Source organism: Pezoporus flaviventris, unplaced genomic scaffold (genome assembly GCF_033815535.1).
Source record: "Pezoporus flaviventris isolate CSIRO_AGI_PZ_B2104156 unplaced genomic scaffold, CSIRO_AGI_Pfla_v1 ptg000078l, whole genome shotgun sequence".
Classification (NCBI taxonomy): domain Eukaryota; kingdom Metazoa; phylum Chordata; class Aves; order Psittaciformes; family Psittacidae; genus Pezoporus; species Pezoporus flaviventris.
The window spans coordinates 10,614,233-10,632,990 of record NW_026892626.1 but is presented as its reverse complement, the minus strand read 5'-3'; the positions used below and the strand labels follow the sequence as shown (position 1 = coordinate 10,632,990).

Below are 18,758 nucleotides of genomic sequence, written 5' to 3'. Positions count from 1 at the left end.
CATGCTGCTGGTCGCATCTTCCCAAAGGAAAAGATTCTACCAAAAAAGCATTTGTAATATCTCTCAGTCTATGTGAGTAGTAACTTCTACTGCCAAAGGAGTAATACAGCTGGAAAATCGAATGGAATGTAAAAGAATATTCCCTCCTGTATCTGGAAATCACACCCCCACATACACCTGCTGTGAAGATTACTTTCTGTCTCAGTCTGGTTTAACTAGATTTTCCACAAACTGTGTACATTTACTGTCACAGAAGTACTTTGCAAAGCCAAGGCTATAGTTGATATGTAAGAACTGCTAGCTAGGAGGGTCACAACTGGTTTTTCCATAAAGCCAGGAATATTTATTTCTTACAGTAAGAACAGTGCTTTTTACAAATAAAATTTTGCAAACTTTAAGCAGGTAAGAAGAAAGCCCTTAGGAAACAAAATAGCTGAATGTACTAGACAGCATCTACAGAACCAACAGCCTTTCCACAGCACGCCAGCAAAGAAATAATCATTGTAACAGTGTCAGGAGAGTGTTTTGTTCACATAAGTGATGAATGAAGATTTAGGTATTTTCATTAAAAAGTTCAAATATTTTCAAATTCCTTTCATTAGGACAGGCATTTTTCATTTCCAGTGATGTCTCAGCAGTACTGCATCTGCATAACATACCGCTCAGAATCATGGCTAGATGGGGTTTGTCCACTGCAGGGAGGCGCAAAACAAATTAACCAGGTCATTAACAAAAACCCAAATGTTTCTTCTTGGAAACATGAAAGCAAAAATACAGCTGGAGCTATGTGGGATACCAGCTAGGAAGCCAGCTGCAGGAAATTATGTCCAATTTCAAATGGATGGTTTAGGGTGTAGATACTGACAGAATAGATATGGACAGCCCTAGATAAATGAATGCTGGGAAGAGTTCTCCTAAGCAATCTCATGGTAGAACATCAGCTGCATGAAACCAAAAGCAGATACTGCGATGTGCATGCCCCTGTGTCACATCCTGCTAAATAGGAAAACATAATCTCAAGTAACATGCAGGTTACATACATTTACATTAAAGTAATTTCAGCAAACAGGAATAATAAAATCAGAAATGACAATCTCAGAAAAAAAAACTAAAAAAAAAAAAAAAAGGAAAGAAAGGGAAAAAAGGGGAAAGAGGAAAGGAAAAGGAAAGAAAAAGCCCCCCATCTTATCCACTAATCACTCACATGCTCTGCAGGTTGTTCTTTATTGGCTGTGTTTTCTGTAAAAGGTAGTAGTATTTTTAAGATCTGTAAAATATTCTGGAACAAATTTATCCCATCAGCTGTGCTATACTGGGGAGAATGCTCTCTCCCTACAAGTCTAAAGCTGTGAGCCACTAAACTGAGTCTATAGTGTTATGCTTCTCTCTAAATTTTCAGTCTGAAACTGTGAAGAGTAAGGACTATCACACCTTAAATATAGATCGCTTTGTGGAATGTGATGTTACAGCCCTGGAGCAGTATAGCAAACAAAATGTCAGCTAAGAATGTGTAGCTTTATGATCTTAGGTAAAGGCTGAAAGAAACACACCTCCTTCTTGGCACTCAGAAAGAAATTTGGCAGGCATATGCACTAAAGAGGTCAACAGTCCTTGCAAAATTATACTTAGAATTTTCATGCAAAGTTTTCATACTTTCTACCCTAGAACACTTTCTGAAACGAGTAATACATAGTGTAAAAGATACAGTGAAAGAAGAATTACAAAGAAAGAAAATAAATGGGACACTTTAAACACGCTGTGAAGCAGGGGGAGGATCAGTAGTTTATATGAGGCTACATTATACCCAGCCCATCAAACCAAGCAGCCACACCATGTAGGGTATGGTTTCACATGACACAGCAGGCACAGGACAGATTAGCTGATCTGAAAGTGAGTGGCCATCACAAATGGGCAGTTTGCCTTCCCTCTATTTACTGTTGCAGTATTTCTCTTATAGTGGATATAAGGACTGTGTGTTTACTGGGCAAGCCAGTTTGTCAGGCTGATCCAGCAGAAAACTAACCCGAGGGGCAGCAGACCGGAACTGAGGAGCAGTTCTTTGTCAGATCTGCTGAGCCCACTCACCGTGAAGCCATGATTGCTAGTGCCAAGAAAAGGAAAGGATGGCAGAAGCCTTGGCCAAGGAAGCACAGGGCTGCCTTTTTTCCGGGAGAAGCTGCTGGATTGCCTTAGCTGCCCAACAGAAATCAGGCTGGTCCTTACTTGATGAAAAACCTCAAAAGTATTTCATGCTGGTTATGGTCTAATGAGAACGAAAACTTCACTATTTGTTTCAATAAAATGAACATGCTTTAACACAATTTCTGAAAACAGAAAAATTAGTCGAGAGTGCCTTTGTATTTGTTAATTACAATGAGTTTATTTTTTAACTTCCTCTTCAAATCCTTTTTAAGTATCAGACTGGTCAAGATTATACAAACATACTTTCATAAAATTATACGTCTTTGCCTCAAACATACCCTTGAAATAAGGTGTACACAGCATTGTGCTGAAAGCCACAACAAAGCAGAATCTGTTAGCTCACATTATCCGAGTCTTTGGCTGATATTTCTAGTAGTGTCAATAGAATCACATTACTGCCCAAGTCAGCATTTTCTAAAAGCTATTTGGCAGCTCACCATTCATCCCCTACAGTCAGATTCGACACTGTTTACAACATTTAATAAACAGGGTTAGACTCATATACGAATTTAAGAGATACTTCACTGTTACTCTCAATGTATTTTACTTTATAATAAATTGTACCTGTTTAAAAACATTTTTCTTCTTTTTCTTTTGATCATGAATCTTAATGCTTTATTTGTGACATCTGAGTGTTTAGTAACAATAAATGCTTTGTCTGCTTCATGAGAAGAGCTCAGTCATTTACTTGAAGGGGATTAATTCAATTAATTCACTTAAACCAAATGTATATAACAACAGGTTAAGAAGTAGTGGTGTTATGCTATTCATTACGAGTGCTCCCAATCCACTTTAGCACAAAGTCAGCTGGGTTAGATGAAACCACTGGTGAAAGCTGACTTTACCATGAAATGGGGTTTAACAACATTAATAAAGCGCAGAATAATAATAGCAGAAATAGGAGCAGCTGGAGCACTAACAAAATTAATTAATTGTGGCATCACAGTTGAGATTGATAATGAAAACCTCTGGACAGTAACTTCTCAAACTACTACAGCTGTTTCCAAAGAGCCATCTGTCTGGGCCCCAAAGCTATTTTATGTATGGATACTCCTAAATTAACTTAGCAGAGTGCAGTTAAAGAATTACAGAAACAATGTGATAATACTGAAAGCTAATGTGATATAAGGAATATAAACTACTGAACTAAGAAAAAAAATGGAAAAAGGGCAATTTTACAAGTTTCTTTGAAGTGGTAAAACAACTGTGTGTCCTACAGTCCTAAAGTAATTGATCTGATGACAGCAAAGCTCTGTGAGAGTGATTAAAAGGAAATATGTTTTTCCTTTTAAAACAACTGGCAAAGGCAGCAAAGGAAATCTTATCACTGCATTACTCTCCAACACAATATACATTTTATAAATAGAATGTGTGTAAAGATTAAATTTCTTCAGGGACAGGAGGGTATTTTAATCAATTCAACTGCCAATTGACACAGTCCACTCCACCCTTAGCACCTCCTTTTCTTAGCTGCAACATTTTGACTTCATTTAAAATTCATTATGAAACCTGTAAGGTCAACTTCTACCATAACCCTCAGGAATGCTTTTTTCAACCATTAACAGTGAATTAAACACATATTACAAAGAGAAGAATTTGGCTTGTATTTTTCAAATCTATAATGAGATTAATTTTATCATAGTAAATCTGAATCCACTGTTTTCAGATCTTCAAAACTACACCTATTTATTTATTCTTAAAAAAAATCAACGGTATAATCAGCTCCTGCTAGTCACCTGGAGATTGGCTCTTCCTTGGCCAGGAACAAATATACAAGAATACCTTCTCATATTCTGCTCAATTTAACCAAGCTGTGGGCTGCTGGAAGCAACTATGCTTCTCTCTCCACAGTTCACTTTCTCCTTTATGTTAGATACAGCGATCATGTGGCAACAGCACAGTGGAAAACTAACCTGCTCCATACCAAAACCCTCACTGAAACCCATGGCGCAGGTACACAATCACTAAAACTGATGCAAGAGCTACAGAGTGGGATCAACCCTTTTGGCAGCTCTCAGTTTGATCCACTTGACTCTGTGAAACTGTACTCTGAATGCTTGTATGTAGTTCAGGGCAAAGGTTGACCATCTGAGCACACAACTGCAACAGTCCCATCAGACTGAAGGACCGCACAGTGGTGACTGGTACAACATGATTTTCACTCTCTTCAACACATGAACAGTACAGCTGAATAACCTCTTCCCACCTCCATCTATTGGTGTGTATTTGACATCCCTACATGCATCATGTCACAGTCCCGTCCACAAAGGCTGATAAAAAGTAGACTGGCTGAGGAGCTGGTGAATCCTCCTGCAGCAGCAGATAATCATAATTACACCTCTGTGCCTGAGTAAGTGAATGATCAATTTGGTCCTGCCAGTAAAGCCTTGTCCACAATCAGGGCAAACGCGAACATACTACAGTGCTGCTTCTTAAACCAATCTGTCCTCATTTCTCTTGGCAATTATATTAGGTTGTTTGGGTTTGCTTTCTTTTTTTAGAACTGTACAGGCTAACTTCTGCTATAAATAACTAGAGGAAAATGCCAGTAGAATATTTACTAGATTGAAATCCCACAGTTCAGAAAAACTGTACTATAACCCATCCGGTAAAAATCAGCATTTACATGTTGTGTAGCTGGTAGAGGTCTGATCCTGCCCTCCAAAATACTGTGCCAGCACGCTGTCATAGTCCTCTGAAATCACTGAGTTTTGGATCTGTACTGCATTTTCATTGCTATTTTCAGCCATGCAGGCAACTAACTCAGAATAAGTAGTATGGAAACAGCCAGCCATTTCCACCAGACATTATCTCCTCTTCTGTGTGTCCTATTTTATAATGCAAAAAATCAACACAATGTAAAAAAAAAAAAAAAAATAGGCTATTCACTTACCTTTAGCTTCCTGAATAGTCCAGAATTCTTTCACTACCTTAACAATGTTTTTCTCCTCTCTCAACTTCCTTTGCCACTGACGTAGCTCTTGTACTTCACTGTCACAGCGGACCTGGGAAAGGGAAAACAGAAGATGCTACTAAAATCATATACATTCATGCTACCCAAGCGGATCATACAATTTTTTCTATGGGGCTGTGACTGGGCAAATACATGAAGTTCATCCTTTTTTTTCTGGGCCTGATAGAAAAGCACAGTCCCAGAGGTTTAGTTTTCAACTTGCACAGAAATAAAGCCCACAAAACTGACAAACCCTATTGAAAACATAAATATGCCAATTAGGGGATCATTTTGCTTACTAAGGATGCCTGAGAATGTGATTGCAGTGAGGTACTTTATTCTTTGAGTTAATTAAAATTTAAAGCATTATGCTAAAGGGTATTTGTGCCTTTAGAAAACCACAACACTGTAAAACCAACCCACTGACCAACATAATAGAGGATCAAAGGAGCATGAAAGGTCGTACAGCAGGAAATTTATTCCAGCAAACTGATTCACACCTGCTATCAGCTGCAAATAGGCTTACTGACAAGCCCAGCTATACAATTTTCACAAACAGGAGAGCCATTAATCTGTTATTTAAAGTAATTGGAATGCATTACATGATATCTATTCTTTGTCAGTCAATCACTCTATGAAAGGCATAATTCTGCTTCTATATAAAATGACAATAGTCACAGGCCTTGACTCCATTTAAGTTGAATTCTTCTATTATTGCTTTCGTACTAGTGTAGATCCTACTAATGTAAGAAAGAGCAAGCTTTACATCAGCAGCTTTTACCACTCCGCTACTTAAACTTGTTCTAAGCAGGATTTGATTAATTAGCAGTATGTTGCCTGTTGTCTACATCGGCATTCACACAGTTACTACCTCTGTGCTGGAGCTAAAATCCACAAGAGATACTGTTCTTCTGAAAATGGTGGGAAAGGGACATGCTAAAATTAGCTTAGACATTGGTTAGTGATTATTCTTTTAAACTCATATTCAAATTTTAATAGAATTATTAAAAATGCCGTTTCTGGTGGGTTTTTTTCTAAATGTTACGTAAGTAAAATGTCATTATGTTTTAGGACTTAATGCCCTAATAATTCAGTCTGGAGTTGAACAGCATGGCAGAAACAAGCAGCAATAAGCTTAGGGTCTCCTGAACACATTCTTGTTCTTGGGAAACTGACTACTTAGTTTTCTAGAAATTTTCTTGTATTTATTTTATTCTTACATGGTAAGGTAATGGGTTTGCTCTGCAACTTGAACTCTACTATCCTACTCCATTATACTCTGCTTTTCTTCCACTTTCCCAAGATACCTACAGACCAAAAGAGCAGGATATGGTTTTCCACTAGTTAAAAAAAGAAGTAAAACAATATAAATTACTTATCATCAGATATATTATTTCCACCCAGAATTTCTCCTCTGTGGTGCAGCTGGGAATGCAATAAACAGTACCTGAACTCCCACAGCAATTTTTAATCCACTTAGAAGATAACTTGCTATGTTTCAGATAGTGCGCTGGCAGAGCAGAAAGGTTACAAGATCAATAATGCCAGGCAAGACTTCTGCTCAGTGACTTGACATCAGATACCTCTGAGGCCTCTAATAATATCCCATTATACTAATACAGTTCTGTATTATCTTCTATAAAAGTTATACAAAGTTCTCACAAAACCATTTTCTATTAAATATATCAGATACTATTTTCAAAAATAAAATACAATCCCCAACCCAGGATATTGTCTTTAGGCTTGCAAGACACTTTTTTTTTTCTGTTATACTGTAATTTATGCCTTTATAAAACCCGTAATTCCCTATTGCATGGAGTCAGTTTATCTGCACAGGAAAGGGTTAAGGCAATGCTTATGGAACATGCAACTGTCAGTAGCAGAAGAGGCAGAAAGATAAAGATATTAATACCTCTATGTCTAAATATAACATTTTTGAACAATTGAAGTGCTCATTTCCAACTGCAGCTATGTTAAGACCTGTATTTTGGCCCGGAGCACTGACGGTTGGTCTGGAGAAGACCAATAACGAAGCACAATACACTGTTCCTTTATCACAGTGCCATGTAAAAAATGCATGGGTGCTTGGGTTTAATTATTCAATATTATTACAACGTGTAATTTTTTATTTTGATAATAATGTTTAAAAGTTCCAAATTCTCTGAATTATAAAATAAGGTTTAATGAAAAACTTCAGAAAAAGAGCTTAAAATATTGACACAATAATATCCTTAGAATGTAAAAGGGCATACTTGTAAGTGTTCAGTTACTGCCACAATAAATCCCTGTTAGCTGACAGAGCTATTTATTTTAAAAGCAAAATATTTGAATTCTTTGGTGAATTTTCATAATATACTTTATCATCAATGTTTTGAAATGCTATTTAAGCTTTGTGTTCTCTTAATTTACAAGCTCAGGCATAACACATGGCCCTATGTAGTAAGTTGTTACTAATGATTTTTGTTTTATGGTCTTGATTTTAATTTCAATTTAAATTTTTAAAACACCAAGTTCTGTCATCTCTAATTAGCTAAACCATTTCACAGCTAATTTTATAGTCTGAATTATTTTTTATGTCTCCTGCTTTTTATTGTACAGTTTCTCTCATTTCTCGGAACTCGTTTAGAATGATAAATAGTACTGTGAAAATTTTGACGTTAATATACATGACAAGGAAGGATAGTGTCCTTCAGAAGCTTTGGTAGAAGCACAGGGTATCTGAGCAACCTTGCACTGTTCAGCAAACATAACTGTTACTGCATAATGGCTGCCTTTGCAATACACCACTGTAAGGATGCCTGCAGTGAGGCTGTCAGTGCTAATTAATGTTAGTGTCAATGCCATCTCTGGTTTAAAATAAGAAAAATAAAGGAAAATGGAAAAGCAGAAAGCATCACACAAATCTTTCAGTCAAGAAGATAATTTCAAGGTATTTTATCATCTTTGGCTGCATGGCACATCATGTATCTACTCATATATTCATGCTTGTTAAAAGCAGTAAAGAAAAACTTAGCAGCGTTTTAAACTGATCGTTACTTAAAGAATACCTCACTGTCCATCACAATGAAATTCCTGCTATAACTGAAGGCTATTTACAAGCATGAAGTTTGATAAAGGCAGTCAAAAGACATTTCTTTGTCACCAGTGTCACCTGAATTTCAAGTCAATTTCTTTCCAAGGCCTGAAGGTGTTAGAACCTTTCAAAGAAAGTATTTGATAAAATCTGTTCAGGATTTTCAAAGTAATTTATTTTGTACCCTGGGGTTAGCATGACTGTTACCCTCCACAAGAACAGCATTAGCCCATTTTCTTTGTATTTATTTTATGCATCTTGCTTTTCCCCTTAAATAAGGATTTTGTTAGTGTAATACTACTACTACCACTTTGTTTTCCCTTTCCTTGAATAAAAGTTCATGCCTCTCCTACATCTCCTGTCTCATTATTGGTCTCAATTTTTTTATCCTTTGTTTCTGTATGCTTTTATTTCTTAACAGACCCCACCAGTCCTCCTTTGTGATCTTCTCACATACTCACTCACTGACATATCCCTGCATGAAGCAAAGTTAACACTTAATCCTTTAGCAACCAACCAAAGATTAAAAAAAAAAAAAGTTGATCACTGTTAATTGTATTTTTGAAAATCAAATTTCTGTGGGTTTTCTGTTGTTGAGGAAAACAGTGAGACTGCAGCAGCAAAAATGCCTGTGAAAAAATTGTAGTCACTAGGCATAAGGCAAAGCAACATACAAAGCCAATGAACCATGGGGGGTCTCAGCAGCTATTTATAGTATCCCCTACTTAAAATTTATGTAAGGATTTTCCCTGGGGCCTTCACAGTTCTACAGTTTTCAACATCAAGCAAAATAATTACAGATTACTCTTACCCGATAGCCTCTCCAGAAGGACTGAATTATTATGCTTGCTTCTTCTTCTGATAGAAGGAGAGAGAGAGGAATTGGTCGTCTAGGACTTAAAAAAAAAAACATGTTTTGTAATCAGACAGCGTATAAATTTAAAACACTTTCTTCCCTAACAGCGTATTTTACGAAAAAAAGAGGAAAGGTTATTCAGGAGCTTGAAAGATACAACTTCTTATTGCTCCAAAGATAAAATGTGCAAAGAATATCTCCTTTAAAAATATATTCTATGTTATGTCTACTACAACCATTTCTCCTTTAAAATAATAATACATAAATAGCACATCAAGAGGCATAATCTTTCTTATTCTTCTACATGGATTTCAAGTTCCAACTATTATGGTAAAGTTTGATGTGGCAGTGGGAGAAGGGCAAGAGAAGTAAACATACCATTTATTTCAAAAGCAGAGGAGGTTTTAGTGTCCATGCAAACAATGAACAGCCTCATGACATAAATGCTCATAACAATAATTAAATACACAGAATGTAAATACACTTTAGTACATTAATTTACAGTGTGATTTCACTAAAAATTAAAATGCACTCAAAATGTAATGATTATCATAACTGCATAAGCATGGGTCCATGTTTAGAAATGTCTGAGTTCTTAAAACACTGAAATTTTACTTTCAATATACACATTATTTGGTGATAAGAGAAAGCAATACATATGTGAAGTCAAGAATTTTCAGTCAAAATTTACAGTAATTGGGTAACATGTTTGCTGATTCTGTCACTACCAATTTTAACGGGAAACATTCTAAACTATAATTACAATTCAGCCATCACTAACAAAACCTCAAATCACTGTAACAGAGCCTGCTTCCCAAAAGCCACATTCTATGGATGTTGATTTTTTTTTCTCACACACAATGATCAGAAGGCATCCGTTGGAAAGGACAAGACGAAATTAATTGATAAAGTTTCTTTCATAATAAATGTAATTTGAAGCTAATGAACTATAGGGCAATAACGGTGCAACTCATGAAAATACCTGTTATGAACACTAGACTTAGCACAGGATTAGAAGGGCTGCTAAGAGCCACTCTTCCTTGTATGGGAAACAGGTTGAACACAAACTTATGAATCTGGATGCAGCAATCATCTATAGACACATGCAACCAATGCAGAAATGTTATTTACCATATTTATACTATAAAAGATACATCTAAAGATATACTGTAATGACCACCATTTAGCAAGCTATTTATGCAGTCTTACATTTTCTGGCTAAAACATTTCTTCTGCCATTTCTTTTGGAAATTTCTTTTACAGTATATTACAGCTCAAGCTAGGAGGCTTGACAGCTTACATTTTCCCTTCACTTAATTTCATTCATATTAGTCTCTACCCTGGTAAGCTTCCTGTGCTCTCTGACATCTTGCTCTTAGAGCTTGTCTTCAGTGAAGGAGCATTTCAACTTAGAGCACAAACTATTATCCAATGCTACACTGACTGCACCATTTTAGTCTGTGTACTCAGCTAAATTGGTCTCATCATCATGTCAGCTGGGTTTTGGCCTACATTTATTTTAATGTGAAAGAAAACCTTGGTCTTTTTGGCAGGGTAGAAATAAGGCAAAAATAAAATGAAGTCTCTCTATTAAGCTAAATGGTTTTAGCCCTGTGAACATTAATTAGCATTTCTACTGCTCAACGGAATCAGAAGTGCTGGACAAGCAAAGCTAACCGCTTCCTAAGATCAGACTTAAAAATACAAAGTTGGGCTGTGCTGGTTTACCTGATAGGCTTTTCATCCTCTATTCTATTTTTGATCTTTTTGAAAACCAAAACTTTGAGCAGGAAAGTCACAGAAAGACCTACATATTTTACAGCAGTTATATCAAAGAGACTGAACTTTCTCTGTGAATGAGCACATCTCCAAAGAACAAGCTGAGAAGTCTCTTAGCCTGCAAGGCTGACTCTAGCATTCATTTGCTTTCATTTTCAAATTAGAAAAATGTCTAGTTTATAATCCAACACTAAATTTGAGAAACTAATATAAAAATCAGGCAAGAACAGGACTTAGTTTTCAGTATGACAGTCACCAATAAATATCAATCATTTCCACAGGGCAACTTTAAAGAAGAGAAGTCATGCCAGGTCCAGTTTTGTCTGAGAGAATATACGCAATTGGCTTCGGGTCAAATAAAAATAGAATCTGAGCACAGGCAATCACCCCTCAGCGGTGAACTAGGAAAAGAGGGAATATATCATTTGTGGCAGAAGACAGCTGCATGCCTCCAAGAAGATTAAAACTGACACTAACTATATTCTGCCTGTTTAGTCTTTGATTATGCATCATCTTAAAAGCCCATGCATTAAACATGTTGATAACTATTTTGAGATATATGTATCACCTATACTGTTTAATGTAAGTTAAATGATGTAAAAGAGCATCAGTAAAATGATTTTTCCTAACTACTGTATTTTACCAACTCTGAATAAAGCAGACACCAAACACAGGAAAGTTGTTTCTTGCTTTCTGAGCAAACTTGCACAGATCCTGACTGTGTAAGATACTTACTAATTATGTTACATTATGCAGGTGGAATGTGGCACTCAAAAGTTAGACAAAAGACTTGGATTAAATAAATGTATGAGGTATTGAAAAGGTTTCTTATTGAAGATGTATTTCTGATTTCCTCATGGGCAGCAGCTGGATTTCTCAGTGAATTCTCAAAAAGGGAGGGGGGGAAAGACCCTCCATTATCTTGTCACCAAAATAGAGAAGTTAACCTCTTGGGGTTCATAGCCATGCTGACAGGCACTGTATACAGTCACTAATTTTACACAGTAATGTCCAGAACACCCAATTGTCATTAAATTCCCAATGTGTCTGACAGATAGGCCTGATTTTTATCTTGAAAAGGAAATACAAGAAAAAAATTAATTGAGCAAAATTTTCATTATTTATAATTCAGGATTTCATAATTGCTCATTTTATTCAAATCTATTCCCTCACAGTAACAGACAACCACCAAATTTAACCACCAGCCTCACAGGAAGCTGGGGCAGGACCACTGTGCCAGCTACAGAAAGCATCAGTGCCTGGGGTGGATAGAGTGTGGGTGACAGTGGGATATCCAGGCACAGCCCATGAATGGTCAGGGTTTCTCTCTGTTTTCAGAAAACTTGTCTCTAGAAATAGTGAAGCAAACTGAATCACAAGGATCAGGCCTTCTGGAGGCCACTCTGTTTCAATACGACAACTACTGCCATATTAAACAGCAACAACCACTTCACCTTTAATTTGACTGTGATGGTTATTGTTCTTGAATATTTATATCATGTGTGAACACAGGCAATGACAGAGTCACTGGAAAAGTCATAATCTAAAAGACACAAGAACTGACCAAAGAACAGGGATAAATATAGGAGACGCAAGTAAATGACATGGTGGTCTGTGTAACTCCTCTGATAAAGTCTATGGCTTGAAAGTACACCAATAATTCACATGCTGGTCTGAACAACCAAAAAAGTTCTGGAAATTTTTCAAAGTTGTTTTCTTTCATATTTTCTGCCAGAGAATCTAGAAATACTATAGCAGCACCTGACTTCATTAAGACTTCTTCGTACAATGCCTAATCCAGAGTTGTAAATATGCACAACAATGAAAAAGTTTTGACTGAAAATACATGTTTCAAAATCTCTGCCTACAGATGCTGTTAAGATCATTCACCCAAAAAGCAGGAATAACATTGTTCATAAACAATCAGACACTGAAATACTGATTTATCTGACCTGTTTGAAACCAATTAGACATGTTAATCAAATATAACACTATCACTGTAGGAGCCTCACAGCTTTACAGGAAATATTCCCCCAGACACTTAACAAATACACCCAGAACATTTCCTCAGATAAAACTGGGTTCAAACTGAGACCTTTCTTTGCAACATTTTAAGAATTAATACAACTATTCAACAGTCAGAAAGAAATTACTGTTTTTCTTCTGCAGTATTCTAAATGCACTAGAATAACAGAAAAGTATTTGGAGAAAAACATATTTTACAATATATAAGAAAACAATTTTGTGCATTATATGAAGGGTACATTTTTGAAGCATTGTAAAAATAACTCAATTTAACCTTCTAGAAAGGAAGTGCAAAGGAGCAGACATTTTGAAGTGTGACTCCTGCTACCTGCCTGAACTCTTCTCTATCACCTCCAAATAAAAGCTCCTTGATACTGTCAATAGCTAAATGAAGAATAAAGAAAATGCACTTTGACCCCTTTTGCCCCCTCCATTCTCTGCATCCTCCACTGCTTTGCTGGTCTTTTGAAAACACTTCTCTACTTTGAATATCCTCAAATACAAAGGCTGTATGTTCTGAACAAACAAATTTCCTGTTTCATTTCTGTCTCAGCCACAATTCTAAAAAAAAAACCCACAATACCAAACAAAAACCACAAACCTTCCCCCTTCCCCTGAAGATTCAAAATATTACAGTATAATAAAACCATAAATTACACTCAGAAGTATTATCAAAGTGGTCATAGTGATAATATGCATACAACTGTTAACACATACAAACTTCTAAAACACTTATTTACCTTTTCATAATGAAGACATGGTAAAGAGTGCAGAATTAACATGAGAAAGATGCTAACTGGGGAGGCAGAGTAATATAACAGGGGAATGAGGCAGAACAGGTGAATGATAACAAGAATGGGAGAGGAATTAGAGGAAGCACAGCAAGAAGTGTTAGTAGTGAGAACATGCCAAAACAGTGGCAGAGCAAGAATCTTTTGTCTTCATTTCTGTCTGAAAATTATAGTAGCTTTCTTGCCTCTCAATATGCTTTTTACTTCGGGAGAACTTATCCATTTTAATGATAAAACTCATCCCTCCTTGCATACTTGCTACATATTTTGCAAGTCACAGTGTGTTGCTTTAATTTTCTCTTTTGGAGTACCAGTATTTATATAGTCTGTAAGAGTGTTTGTGGTCCTAGACCAAAGGAAATCAAACATGGAATTATTCCAAAGTCCACTCATGTTAACGGGCAAATTTCCATCTATGTTTGTGTACTTTAGATCAGACCTTGTATCCTGTAAACATGAAAAGCTAACAGCAGGAGGAATAACCTCCACTTAATGCTCTAACAGCAACATTAAGAAGATGGCACAAACCACTAATACATTTTCAATTTTCTCATTGCCATTTTGACAATCTTTACATAAATTAAGGCAAGTTTCATCACTGCATCAGGATTTGAGCCACAGAAACTCAACCACATAAAACCATTACACAATATAAATATTTTATACAGCAACTTCATGCAGTTTTCCAACACACAGTTGTAGGGTAGGGTTTTAAGTCAAAAATTTCTCCTTCATTAACTCAAATCCTGCCATATAGCTGTAACAGCAATACTTCTTAGATTCACACAGACTAACATCCATACAGACACATTTGTTGGATTTTTCTGTTATTACAACTAATGTGCTGCATACCATGCCCCCAAAGAAAAAAAGAAAAAAGGAAATTAAAGCTCAAATTATTGAAGAAAATGAAAGAAAAAATATAATGTGAATCAAATATACTCTAAACATGGTTGGTTTAGAGATAAACTAGTGAAATATAGCAGTGTGCAGAAAGCAAAGCCTGTAAAAACTGAGCACATTATGGAAAGAAAGCAAGCAGTCATCCATGCAAAATTACCCCTATTGGCCATCTGAGAACTGACAATGAAGTCAACTGTAAAGGCAGCTGAGACCAGCAGACTTCCCTAATTAAAATGGGAGGGGGATCAATGTATATATGGGAATATACAGATATTTGGCAAAAAAGCCACTATGTGAGATTGATTAACAACTTTATATATACATATATATGTATTTATTTTAGCTGTCCACTTCATTAAAACCATGATAATTTTATTTTCTCTGTATCTGCACATTTGTTTTAGCAGACACAGAGTAAACCAGGAAATGCGTCCTTCAGAACTGAGTATCAAGTGAATACCTCTACACAGAAAATGAGAAAATACAGCTAAACAATTTTGGTGTATGAATGTTTATTTATAAAGCACACCTTCAGTTCCTGTAACCCTGTTAAATATGCATTCAAAGACTGATCTTCAACAGCTAGGAATATACTTATGCTTATTCCTAACCTAGATCCGTACACCATTCTCTTTCACTGAATGTAAAGGTTTGAAGGTGAGCTTGAATAATTCTGTCATATTATTAAATTCACATGACAGTAGACATATGCTATCACTCTCTTTCAGAACAGTGGAACTATTTTTTATTGGCTTCTTCATATTTCTTTCATTAATACGCTAAAGATAGTTGGATAGTGATACTCCTGTGATACTCAGAATGAAGACTCAGTCTAACTATGCCAGAAAAGTAAAATTTGGGGAATCGGGACATAAACACAGATCACTCTTTCCCTGCCCCTGGTTCAGTAGATAGAGCTTGGTTACTTGTGCTGAGCTTCACCGCTATTCAACCAGAAACACCACTGGAAAATGCTGACAAAAGGCAACTGTGTTGCTCATTAGCATATTTATAGGAGTACAAAACATTCAAGGCTCTAATTTCATTTACTTTGCTTGGCTGTATCAGCAGGCTTCAATGTAGGAACAGGGACACCAGTATGTACCTCAGCCAGTTCCCAAAAAAACTTTTGTTAGTTTCTTGTTAAACTCCGGTTTCTTGTCCTCTGAAAGGTCCAGCTGCCCTTTTAGACAACAGGAATGTTTTGTGTTCTCCTGGATGTGAAATGTGGATTACCAGTCAGTGTTGAGGCTGCTCCTTCCAGTGCTTTTGAAATTTGCTTCAGGAATCAAGAATTCCCAAGGGATATAAAATTTTGTCAGTACTGCTGGTAGCTCACAGATCCCAGTGGAAACAAGGTTAACTATACTGAGGCTTTTATTTACTGACGGCACAGCAATTACTATAAATACTAAAGCTGGAAGGAAATCCAAATTTGACAAGCTCCTTCACCTACAGTACCCAGCTTCTGAAGGTGCCATGTCTGCATTTCAAATTCTGGAAAACAATACAGCATTTGGGTCTCCTTATAAAGGAAAAGTAGGCTGCAAGATCTCATTTAGAAACACAGAATACAGAGGGTGGGGGGTCACAAGACTGTGGCTTTGATTATTCTTTAAAAAAGAAGAATTGAGCTTCAAAGAAAAAACTGGAGGCACTGGAGGAGAGCCAAAAAAAGTCATACTCAAGTATGGAATATATTAAGAAATAAAAAAAGCTGGATCTCTGATAAAACAAAAAATTATTTCTCTGGAGTTTTTATGGTTTTGTTTTCTTTTTTTTTTTTCAAGCATGAAGACCACTTTGCTCTGATACACCCTATTTTAACACAACCTAGAAATGTATTCCTATTTAACAGACTTCACAAAATGCTTTCCAAATTTAGACAACTGAAAAAGCAACACAAGAGTTTACCCCTTAAAATTGCAGCAATGCTTTTTACTTCTTTTTCTTAATTATACCATCTAAACAGTTGGAATAAGGCTGTTTCCCATCAAAACTTGACCAGCACACTTTAGCATATCGTCTCTTACATATTCATAAATCCTGTTTAAAAAAAGCAAACTCTTTTACAAATAAAAATGGAAATTACAATAAAAAAGTGTAAAATAAATTGCATTTTAAATGTGATACTTGGGAGTATACAATAATAAACTATTTATGACCTATCCAGGAGGACATAATGATAAATTCTCCATTTTTATTGTTATTTAGTATTGCAAGCTTTCATATGCTCTAATTGCTTACTTTATAAGCAGTATTTATTAAGAAATCTGTAATTTTAAGGTATTTCCACAAAAAGGATTTAATAATTATAATTGTTATTTTTAAAGGTCTATTTATTTAGAGGATTTGAGATCAAGTGTGTATCAATTTAAGCAGGACTTTGACACTTCAGTGTCCTTGTGGAGTTGTCATTACGTTATTTAGGAGCACAAGTACTAACAGAAGCTATGAGTCATTCAGGCTGTGATTCCACAGTGTATTTCTCTTGCTGGCAAAGCTGACTTAAGCAATTCCTTCCACCACCTCTATATCTTAGCAGCTCATTTGTTCTCTTCACCTTGCCCTGAGCCCTTCATTTTAATCCTTCATTGTGCCAATACAAAGGTTTGTCATGCTCCCAGGTGAACCAAAGTGGAGAAATTATCTATATTTTAAATAGCTATACAAAACCTCCTCACATGTTTTGGCAGAGAGATTTCTAACTCAGAGTACGTCCCTGATAAGAATAACCAAGCATCCAACCACACAGATTAGGTTGCCTACAAGCAGGTTGGGATGAAGAGCAGCAGAGAACAAGGAGAGATTTTGGTCAGCTTTATTTCCAAAAGAAATGCTTATAAAACTGCTATCTTTGATTTATCTTCATGTTGAATGTTCATTCAATTCAGTGGTATCAAAACTGCCTTACTGATGGTTCTTCAGTATGCTTAAGAAATGAGTATGACAACCTCACCACAGTTCATAATCAGTTTCCAAACCACAAAATTTTCTTTAAATCTGGCCTCTGTAATTTTGTTATCCTCCCACTCGGACTATTACTTTACTTCTCATACAACAATTCCATTTTAAAACAAAACACAGTCTCAAAGACAGCAACATTTCTTTCAAAACTACTGTGTAGTTTGATTCCACAGGAATAATGAAGAATATTGATTGAGGCTGTCAAAACAAGTTCATTTCTCAGATGCAGAGTCATAAATGTCTGCAGAAATGTACCCTGACACCAAGGATTGCTGCAGGTATTTTTAAAACAGCTGCTTACAGTTAGAGGAAGAATTTCTAGACTGCATATCCTCAAAGACTTCCATAGTAGGAAGCAGCATTGAAAACACAGCTTTGTTCCTTAGTACAAAGATATTCATAATACTACCGACTACTCAAACGCTATCCAATCTACAGTTAAAGTATTTAGGAATTTTAAGCTAATTTATCTGTGAACAATTCTGATACAAAACACTTTGTAACTAATGCACTACCAAGTTAGAAAGTATCCCATATTTCTTTGTTTCACACAGTAAAGGGGCATTTAGAGGGCACAACTGTAACACATCAAAGCTCTATTACTTTTTTGGACTACCGGGGAAAAAGAATAAAAGGAGAAAAGGTTGCTCTGAGTACTGTGATAACTTACTGGTCCTTTAGCCAGTCCTTAACAAAAGGAATGGAAAAAAATTCTGTGAATGACTCATCTTTCCTCTTTGGGTTGTTGCTGATAAAGATAAAAAAAAAAAAAAAAAGAAGAAAGAGAAGAAAACAACTCATATTAATTTAGATTTCAACTATTCGATTGGCAAATTAATGCCTTTGATTCATCAAGCATAATTAATAATAAAAGCTATGATTAACTTACTTGTATAACCACTCGGTGAGGAAATCACAGGCAATAAATTTGGTCCTTATTCTCTAAAGATAAAAGATAGTTTCAAATTATTTATTATCCTTGGACTGGACACATGTTTTTACTACTGGAGAGGAACAGAAGCTAAACTGACTGCTTTTATTAAATCAAGTATGCAGTACATTACTCTGTCTACTTTCATATTGCTACTGCCAACAGTCAGTGGTTCAGCCAAACCTTTAGAAATTTTGTGGAACACTTTCAATTCAAGTCAAAAATGACTGAGAAAGTTCTACATACACTATCCTGACATTTGCTGCGGTGTAGCTATA

General features: G+C 36.0%; 1 protein-coding gene across 2 annotated transcripts in view; it reads right to left on the bottom strand.

Moving 5' to 3' along the window:
• The window catches only part of IQCK (IQ motif containing K), a 49,113-nt gene that overhangs the window by 17,090 nt on the left and 13,265 nt on the right, over positions 1-18,758 (bottom strand). Inside the window, exons 5-9 of one of the 2 annotated variants that reach the window (XM_061473995.1) lie at positions 18,439-18,491; positions 18,220-18,297; positions 9,040-9,124; positions 5,096-5,207; positions 318-993 (exon numbers count right to left, since the gene is read on the bottom strand). In XM_061473995.1, the coding sequence (XP_061329979.1) occupies positions 938-993; positions 5,096-5,207; positions 9,040-9,124; positions 18,220-18,297; positions 18,439-18,491 (384 nt within the window). In that variant the 3' untranslated portion in view covers positions 318-937. Of the gene's footprint in view, positions 1-317; positions 994-5,095; positions 5,208-9,039; positions 9,125-18,219; positions 18,298-18,438; positions 18,492-18,758 lie in introns of those variants that run through there. The other variant, XM_061473996.1, reaches the window with a different exon arrangement.